Below are 10,064 nucleotides of genomic sequence, written 5' to 3' on the forward strand. Positions count from 1 at the left end.
TTCACCTGCCTATCTATCTATCTATCTATCTATCTATCTATCTATCTATCTATCTACCTATCTATCTATCTACCTACCTACCTAATAGACAAGGGTGTATTACTGTAAACCAGGCTAGCCTCCAACTCACAATCCTCTCATGTTGCTGAGATCACACGTTCACATAAGCACTATGTCACCTGCTGTTTTATAGCATGAAGCAAAACAGGCCCTGGAAAATTGCACGTATCATATTAACTTTTCCTGGGAAGCTGTGAACAAGCTTCTGTTGACCCCAGATTTGGGACCAGCGCCAGACCAAAGGAATTATTACATTTAAGTAACTTGGCGAACCAGATAATTTAATCACTTACTTAGAGGAGGATGGGTGAAGGGTTACCTTTAAGATCATGGGCATTTATGGGCAAATATATTACAAAAAAAAATGGATTATATCCACCTCCCTCCCCCAGCAACTGTACTATTCTCTCTCTCATTTTTTTTTGTTTTATTTTTGTTTTTGTTTTTCAAGACGGTTTCTCTGCATAGCCTTGGCTGTCCAGGAACTTGCTCTGTAGACCAGGCTGGCCATGAACTCAGAGGTCCACCACCTTCTGCCTCCAGAATGCTTGGATTAAGGGCGTGCTGCACCAAGCCCACCCCTACTTTTTCTGTATTGTTAGAGGAGTGGGATCTCATCCGCTCTCTTCTCATTTACAAGGGACTGTTGATGAGCTCCGTGTTGTGCCTCAGTGTCCCTTCCTCACATCCTTTTTGCCTCTCTTTCTGAAATGTGGAGGAACTGATAAGAAATGACTGATGTATAAACATTCCACAATCCTTCCTTAGAACTTGGAACAGACAGGTGGTTGTAGTAACTGCCACCATTGGCCTTATCCCAGACAAAGAACCTCACTGACCAAGGCCAGCAGCAGCAATAATCTATAGGCATAAATAAATATGTAGAGGCAACTTCATGAGTACATCACATCTGTTTAGCAAAAACAATAGCAGTAGCTTCCCCAGAAGAGTCTATGACCTGCATAGCTACAGGCTTTGGACTTACATCACCAGACTTGAGTTCCTGCCAGTGGGGTGGGCCTCAGATCCAATCATAAATAATTGTGCCCTAACAATCATGCTGTATTAGCGGGCACATGTTTGCCTGGTATGTTGACACTATAACATAAGGAGCTACAGTAGGACCCCTGGGGACAGTTTTTCATCAGTAGCCTACCTACTGCATTCTGGCACTCTTTTTTTGTTTTGTTTCGATTTTTCGAGACAAGGTTTCTCTGTGTAGCCCTGGCTGTCCTGGCACTCACTCTGTAGACCAGGCTGGCCTTGAACTCAGAAATCCACCTGCCTCTGCCTCCCAAGTGCTAGGATCAAAGGTGTGTGCCACCACTGCCTGGCAACATTCTGGCACTCTTAAAACCTAGCCAACTGTGAGGGAAGGGAGGTTTCCCACTCAGTCTCAGCTAGGCTTTTCTTCCATGTGTGGCAAAGTACTACAGGGTCAGAACATCAGAAGCAATAGTCTGTATTGTTTTGTGAGTTCTGGCCAACAACTGGTAGGGAGGTAAGGCACCCTTGGCACTGGTTTTTTATTTCATTTTGGGCTGCTGGGAACATCTTTAGCCCTGTTTACCATTCTCAAGCCCAGGCTGTTGTAAGACTTCGTGCCCACCTTGTTGCATGTCACCAATAGATTCCCAAGGGTTACACAGTCTTGCCTCGTCTTACATGCTTACATGCCCTTCAGGTGCTTTCCTAAATCTGGAAAATTCTTGAAAGGTTAACAGAGGAGATCTTACAAAGGGTCCGCTAGAGTTCTACAAGTCTACTGTTGGTTAATCCAAACAAGGACTGACTGGTCTCAGAGGTAAGCAGCTAAAACAACACTTTAAACAGTGTTAGTGCTGGACTATGGTGCATGCCTTTAATCCCAGCACTGGGAGGCAGAGCATTCAAGGCCAGCCTAGTCTACAGAGTTGAGTTCTGGGACAGCCAGGGCTACATGAAGAAGCTCTGTCTTGGAAAACAAAAGTGTTAGTCATGGCCGATACTTCATGAAAAGAATTCCCACAGGCACTATTTTTTCCCCAAAAGGTGAATGTGGGGAGCAGTCATGTAGACGGGAGGCTCCACACTCTCCAGTTATCCTCCATGAGCTGAGCTGTCTGGTCCTGGAAACTCTCACGGGCTGTCTTAGCACCTCTGATAGGCTCAAGGGGAGGCCGGCTCCAGCTGCCACCTCAGCTTGCTGCCTGAAGTGGCTCCCCAGGACTGACAGGCTCTTAGCTAGTGCTGTGGCCAGGTCTGCTGCCCCTCTGTCAGGCATACCTGCCTGTTGAGACATACCTTGCTTGGCTTTAGTGAATCATTTCTATTTTTGCTACACTCTCTTGCGGGAGAAAAAACGTGCACAGGTTACTGTGGATGGATAGCGTCCATCCCTGGGATAAACTGCCTTTTTCATCTGTACTATCTCTCTTTCACAAACTGTTTTCAGACTTTAACATCTTCAGAGGCTCTTACTGAATTTAGCTTTGTCAGGTTTTTTTTTTTTTTTTTCACTAGCTCAACATAAATTTTACCACATTTTGCTTTCAGGTGTTCCAGACAGGTCCCGTTGTTTGCTTGCTTTTATTTTTATTTACTTTTTTCTTTTCATTTCCTTGTGAATGCTCTAGCAAGGTATGAGTCTGACTTACATGCTACTGCACGTCATTCAGAGTCACCAAGCCTCCTGTGTCTTACAGGTCGCGTCCCATTGAGGGTCCCAGCAAGCCTCCTGTGTCTTACAGATCGAGTCCCATCGAGGGTCTCAGCAAGCCTCCTGTGTCTTACAGATCGCGTCCCATCGAGGGTCCCAGCAAAGCTAGTAAAGCCCATTCCAGTCCCGACGTCCCTGCTGAATTAATCTCTCTCTTAACTCCTGTGAAGTTTTATCTGGCCTGGTGAACTTGCGTCAAACGCTGCCTCTCTTATGCCCAGTTGCCTTGGCAATGGCTTCAGTCTCTGATATTCATGAGGATCTCAGCTGACCACATTTTCCCGTGTTGATGGCATTTATTGAGTAGCTTAAATTCTTCGTTATTACCAGTTATATTTTGATAAGCATTGTTATCTGCCTTTACATGCTTGCTCTAGTATTTTATTTTTTTTCAGTTTATCTTTATTTATGTGTATCTGTGTCTCTCTGTGAATATATGTCACATGTATTTGGGTGCCTAAAGAAGCCAGAAGAAGGTGGGAGATCCCCTGGACATACATGGTCCTGACATACATGTGGGGAACCAAACTTAGGTCTCTTAACCACTTTGCTTTACTGCTCTAGAAGTGAGGCGACCTGGGGGAACAGAGCTCATAAACCAAGGAGACTAAAGTCCAGTGCAATAGCCAACTTTAGTCAGAGTCTCAGACAACTTATACTCTGAGAGTGAAGGACGGTCACATGGGTAAAGTTCTTGAGTTCAAGCTGTATACAATCACAAGGACAAGTCACATGTGGCAAAAACATATTTTTCCATGGGGGAATATAAACATTTAATTGAATAACACCTGCAAGCAATAATGAGTAATCTGAAGTAAACTCACTCCTATCTGCCACTCCTGGCAGGAGCAAGAAAACACATTCTAAGAACAAGTCTGTGTTTTGAAGAAACTGAGCTCACAAGACTCTTGTCTTGTTTCCTTGGATGTTCTCACAAGTATTAAGAATTCTTCTCACGGGCTGGAGAGATGGCTCAGTGGTTAAGAGCACTGACTGCACTTCCAGAGGTCCTGAGTTCAAATCCCAGCAACCACGTGGTGGCTCACAACCATCTGTAATGAGATCTGATGCCCTCTTCTGGTGTGTCTGAAGACAGCTACAATGTATTCATATATAATAAATAAATAAATCTTTAAAAAAAAAAAAAGAATTCTTCTCACAGTCGGGCGGTGGTGGCACACGCCTTTAATCCCAGCACTTGGGAAGCAGAGGCAGGCGGATTTCTGAGTTCGAGGCCAGCCTGGTCTACAGAGTGAGTTCCAGGACAGCCAGGGCTACACAGAGAAACCCTGTCTCGAAAAAACTAAAAAAAAAAAAAAAAAAAGAATTCTTCTCACATGACTCCATTCCTGGGCCATGTTCTGACAACTGGGTGGGTTTATTATTATTATCATTATTCATTATTTATTTATTTTTTATTTTTGAGACAGGGTCCCCTCTATATAGCTTGGCCTGTCCTAGAACTCACTATACAGACAAGGCTGGCCTCAAACACAGAGATCTGCTCACCTCTGTTTCCAGTGTGTTGAGATAAAAGGTGTGAGACATCCAGCCCTAGCTCAAGAGTTTGGCAATAATGATAGATTCTATCAAGTTTCCCTCCAATAAAGTAGTATTAACATGTTTGTACCAGTGGTAATTGGGCAGAAACTCTCTATTTACCAGTACTATATATTACAAATTGTGGTGGCTTTAACAGGATGGCCCACAGGTTCATGCATTTGAGCACTTGGTCTTCAGTTGGTGGAACCGTTTGGGAAGGATTAGGATTCATGACCCGATTGGAAGTCTGGGGTGGACTTTGAGGTTTCAAAAGCCCATGTCATTCTCAGCTCTGCCTCTCACCATATGTCTCCTACTTGTGGATAAGTATGTAAGCTCTCAGCTACTGCTCCAGCACCACGCTCTCCAGGATGATCCGTTGGTCATGGACTCACCGTGAAACTGTGAACCCTCAATAAACTTAAGTCTGTTTTGGCCATGGTGCTTTGGTCACACAACTGAAAAGCAACTAAGACATGAATTGTAATTTTTCCCTCTCAAAAAAAAAAAATAGAACTTTTCTTTTTTCTTGAGTATAGTGCCAATAGGCCTGGGCTTCTTATCAAAGGATATATCCTTATCAAATATATAGGGATGTAAGGACTACTGCCTATATGTCATTCTAAAAAATATACTTTGTAAGTCGTGTTACTCTAGAGAACCCTGACTTCTCTAATCTGGAGGAGGGACCTTGCAAATCTTACAGCTTTGAGGAACTTTCTGATTCTTAGGAGCCTCTGTCCTCCCTCTTGGAGGAAACAGCTCCCTCACAATGGGAACAGTAAGGGTTTATACAGAGTGTCCAAGAAGGGTGTGATCAAAGGACAGACTGTTAACTCTGAGCAGATGTGCTAGGCCTAGCACATCTGCTCAAATGTGGAGAGGAAGAGGAACAGGCCACAGCTCCAGGCTCCTGCTTTTGTTGCTTAGGGGTTTGGTCACTTGAGCATTTGCTGTTCACCCTTGCCTTGTGCTCCAGCAGCATGGGAGGGCCCTGGGCCAGAAGAAAAAGAACTAGATTTATATCTCAGCTTTAGGTCCTACCCTGTAGACATGTATTCATCTTCCTGTCCCTTTGTCTCACAGGTGAGAAGACAAAAGTCCCCACACGGCTCAGAGAGTAAATGTGTTTGCTTTGCACGCGTGACTACCAAGTTCAGATTCCTAGCACCCACATAAAAAGTCTGAGCATAGTCATGCATTCCTGTAACTTGGTGCTTAGGGGAAGTGGTAGAGATAGAGGAGGCTTCCTGGCAGCCAGCCCAGCTGGAAAAAAGCTGAGCCCCAGACTCAGGAAAGGCACTGACTCAAGGGAAAGAAGTGGAGTGGGAGATGTCCGAAATCATCATCTCACCTCCACACGGGCACACATGAGTGCTACAATACACACACACACACACACACACACACACACACACACACACACACACACACACAGAGTGAACAACAGTCTTCTGAAGATGAAAATTTTGGTTTTATTTGAACTGACTGTAGCAGATAATAACAGAAACTTTTTTTTTTTTTTCAAAATCCCAGCCTAGGCACATCAGCGATGAGGTAATCTTTGAGGACGTGAGAACCCTCCGCCCGTGTCATCTCAAGGGAGCATCTACTTCTAGTGCAAAGTCGAATGCTCTCGGCACTGTTGGTGTGAGGCTCCTGCCTTCTATGCCTGTGCATCTTAATACACCTTAGCCAAGCTCCTAGTTAGCCTCAAAGGCAGGAAAATTGAAATTATTCTGGGTATTTGGATCTTACAATTTAAATCACATCATGTCTGAAAAGATAGCTCAACTCACTCCAGTGCTTCTAAAGTGATTTTTTTCTTACTTAAGATTTATTTCTAACTGTTGTGGATGTGCATGAGTGTGGTACTTCCGGAGGCTAGAAGAGAGTGCTTGCTCCCCAGCGCCTGATGGGTGGGTTCAGGTCCTCTGCAAGAGCAGTGTCTGCTCTTCACTGCCCGGCCATCTCTGTAGTAGCTCCTATGGTAAGTCTGAGAAGAAAGGCTTTGACGAGCAGGGTCCAAAACCCTGCTTGTCCTTCAGTGACCCTAGGAATGTTTAGGCAGACTGAGGTAGGGGCACAGAGGGGGACTTGAATTCTCACAGCTTGAACTCAAGTCCTGGTTAAAACTTCTGGAGGGTAGTCTGAGGTAAAAGAGGAGGCGGGAAAACAGAGTTCTGTCAAAGAAAGGAAGGCTTGAAGAAAATAGACAAGATGGAGCCATGATGGAGAAACAGAATCTATGAAAGCAGGGGAAGCCAGATAGAGCCAGGATAGAGAGACGGAGCCTATGAAATCAGGGGAGTCCAGAGGACCATTTCTCCATCAGGGAAAGACTTTAGGTGATGGCACTGGCAGAAGAGAACAGAGCTGGTCATTAGACATGGCTGTAGCCAAATGTTGGGAAAGGGCATCAGTATCCAAGCTGACTGTTACGCCAGCTGCCATCTATATGACAACTCGCAGGATTACGTCTAAGCGGAAGCAGGTGAGTAGGGACCAACCTGGCCCTGAACCAGGTCCCACTGTCCATCTTCTTTAAGCGACAGAGAACTTGAACCAGGTGGTATGGTTGTACTCCTCTCCAGGCTTCAGCAGAACCGGAGGGAACTGGGGCTGCCAAGGGAGATCAGCAGTTAGACCTTACCAGCCATCATGGCCATACAAACAGCCATATGGGGTGTGCCCCTGCCTCTGTACTAGTGTCTGGAACAGGGTCTGTGGACCATGCCCATGTGAGGACAGTGTATCACAGATCTGCAGTGTGAGAACGAAAATCTCCCACAGCACCAAGACTACTTTATCAAAGCGAGACTTGCTATGGGAAGCGATGCCTGGACTTCCACTCTGGAGTGAGCCACAGGCTTCTTCCCATGACTGACACTTCGAGGAGGGATGCTCTAAGTACTAACTAGAGAGGAAATGAGAGCACAAAAGGGAAGATTTGAGGGGCCTCTCAGCAGAGTGCTTGTGGGCTGGTGAGACTGTCCCGAGGCCAAGGCTGACGACCGGAGTCTCATCACTGGTCCCGAGGCCAAGGCTGACGACCGGAGTCTCATCACTGGAACCCACATGGAGGAAGAGAACTAACCCTTGCAAGCTGTCCTCTGATCTCCATGGCTTGTCTCTGCCCAGCCCCCACTCCGCAAGAAAGTGCAAAGAAAATGAATGAGGATTGATAGGGAAGACCCTGGAGAAAGATGACGGTACAAAATGTGTGCCTGTAACCACAGCTATTTAGCTGGGGGTTTCTGTGGCTGTATTCATCGAAAAGCACAAACATGGATGTTAACCGTGCAGCCTGACTTGAGTGTTGCTACCTGCCGTGGATCAACGCCACTCTGACAAGCGAGCTTGTGTCTTTACCTGATTGACTGCATCAGGCCAGTTCTGGGTCTCGAGGCAGAAACCAGAGTGCTTGGGATAGACCGCTCCACTCTTGCCCTTCAGAGTACCATCCAAGAAGTTTCCTGTGTAAAACTGGACACCAGGTTGGGTGGTGTGCACTTCCAGGATCCTCCCACTCGTAGCATGATGCACCCTGTGGGTAAAGACAAGCCAGTCTGAGTCGGGAAGAGGCCAGGAAACAGCTTTGGGAACAAGGGCAAGAAGGATGCAGGAGATAAGAACAGGACAAAAATTCTGGAAAGCTTCACAGGGAAGGCATGAGCTGTTGGCTTTGAGGACCCTCAGAAACAACTTGTCACATGACCTTGGCCTCACTGGGGAATAGTAACACAAACTGACCACAGCCAGTTATGGGAATCAGGGAGGAACAGCCAGGCTGGAGAGAGGCAATTTAAGGGTCCTGAGATTCTTCTCTTGGGATGCTCGGCATGGAACCCAGGGCCCTGTAGTTGTTTGTGAGCAGTCTGCCACTGCCATTGAGATATATGTTCCAAGGGTATGGCCCAGGCTGCACTGAAATTTAGACCTCTACCTTGCCTGTCCCTCTGGAGTCCTAGGATTAAAGGCCTGTGTCCTGCCCCCACATTTGGTTCTGAAAACATTGTGATTAATGGTTTTGGTTTTTGAAGACAGGGTTTCTCTGTGTAGCCCTGACTGTTCTAAAATTCACTCTGTAGACCAGGCTGGCCACAAATTCAGATATACACCTGGCTCTGACTCCTGAGTGCTAGGATTAAAGGCCTGTGGCAACTAACTGCCTAGCCTGGGTCTGTACTTCTTATCAAAGGGATATAAAGGCCTATGCATAGAGTTTTATGCTACTAGGCAAATCACATAAGAAATCATTCAAACAAAGTATGTTGTTGGTCTGGTAAGATGGCTGTTAATACAAGCCTGAGAATAAATTTCTAAAACATATTGTGTCTGTCTGAATGTCTGTCTGTCTGTCTCTGTCTCTGTCTCTCTCTCTATCTCTCCTCCTTCCTTCCTCCATCCCTCCCCCTCCTCTCTCCCATCCTCTCTCTAATGCACACTAGTTATATAACTTAAAAAAATTTTTAAAAGCAAAATACATTGTCAAACAAGAGGCTGGAGAAAACTGTTTAGGAGGAGGAGGCCCAGGATCTGAATCAATGGGGAGGAGGTGGGAAGAGGTCCTTGGTTAGGGGTGGTGAGGAAAGGACCATGAGCCATAGATACCCAGGAGGAAGGTTTCCTGAGCAGGTGGAACCTAAGAGGCCCCTGTTCCCAGAGCTCCAAGGAGGAAAGGTACATACAAGGAATGTATTGAGGGCTCTGGAGTTCAGTGAAGGCAGGACGGAGGGTAGGCAGAGATGGAAAGCCAGAAAGGATGCTGGGTCAGGTGACAGGGAGGATGTGAGGTTGGGGGTTAAGGATTCTACAGAATTCACTTGTGGCAGGGGACTTTACAAAGATATGGGGTGTGGTATTTGACCTCTGCTCCCATTAGGTGCTACTGAAACCACAACAGGGAATGTTCCTCAAATAAGAACTGCGGTTTCTTCTCCCATGCAGAGGCAATAAGAACAAAGCTCCCAACCTCGCACAAAACTTCTTTTCTTTCGACTCCTTCAGACAGAAGTTATGGTCGAATCCATGGATGTGGTGCCCCTGCAGGTGCTTCCCGAGCTCCACTGGCTTTCTCAGGTCGAAGGCAGTTCCTTCCACTGGAGCAATGACTCCTGGGAAGAGTTTGGAGAAGACAAAGGTGGTTACTACCAAGACCTTTATATACGCTGTCCTAATGACACACTGGTTCTAGTCTCTCAGCCTTCCTTTCAATTTGTAGAAAAGATGGGAGCCTGGATCCCAAGGAGAGGAGGTGTAGGGTTCCCTGGATCAGGATAAGCAATTGATTGCCAAATGCAGTACCTAAAACAATATAGCAAGGACAGAAGAGGTGGAGTGTCACTCTATAGGCAGAGTGCTTCCACAGCACACAAGAGAAGCTGAGCTACAAGAACGACATACAACTACTTGGGACAGTTTACATGGTAATTCCAGCACTCAGGAGACAGAGACAGGCAGATCTCTGTGAGTTCAAGGCCAGCCTGATCCAGGGCTATGCAGAGAGCCTCTGTTCCAACCAAAACAAACAAACAAACAAACAAACAAGATAGACAGACAGACAGAAAGACATAGAGATCTTGTCTCTGAAAAACCCATAAAAGTACTCAGACAAAAATTCTGACTGGGGGAGATGGTTCAGAAAGATCCTGAGTTCAAGTCTTCAGAACCTGTATAAAAATGAACTCAGTTGCACTCCATGTAGCTAAGTTTCCCTCTCTCTCTCTCTCTCTCTCTCTCTCTCTCTCTCTCTCTCTCTCTC

The 10,064-nt window shown here is 46.0% G+C and overlaps 1 protein-coding gene across 1 annotated transcript in view; it reads right to left on the minus strand.

The window, feature by feature from the left end:
• Nucleotides 1-5,752: 5,752 nt before the first annotated feature.
• Nucleotides 5,753-10,064, minus strand: part of Galm (galactose mutarotase) — a 52,423-nt gene continuing 48,111 nt past the window's right edge. The window contains exons 5-7 of the mRNA XM_028765135.1: nucleotides 9,276-9,417; nucleotides 7,673-7,847; nucleotides 5,753-6,922 (exon numbers count right to left, since the gene is read on the minus strand). Coding sequence (XP_028620968.1) covers nucleotides 6,845-6,922; nucleotides 7,673-7,847; nucleotides 9,276-9,417 — 395 coding nt within the window. The 3' untranslated portion in view covers nucleotides 5,753-6,844. The remainder of the gene's footprint in view (nucleotides 6,923-7,672; nucleotides 7,848-9,275; nucleotides 9,418-10,064) is intronic.

The sequence above is a fragment of the Grammomys surdaster genome, unplaced genomic scaffold (assembly GCF_004785775.1).
Source record: "Grammomys surdaster isolate TR1022 unplaced genomic scaffold, NIH_TR_1.0 149, whole genome shotgun sequence".
Classification (NCBI taxonomy): Eukaryota; Metazoa; Chordata; class Mammalia; order Rodentia; family Muridae; genus Grammomys; species Grammomys surdaster.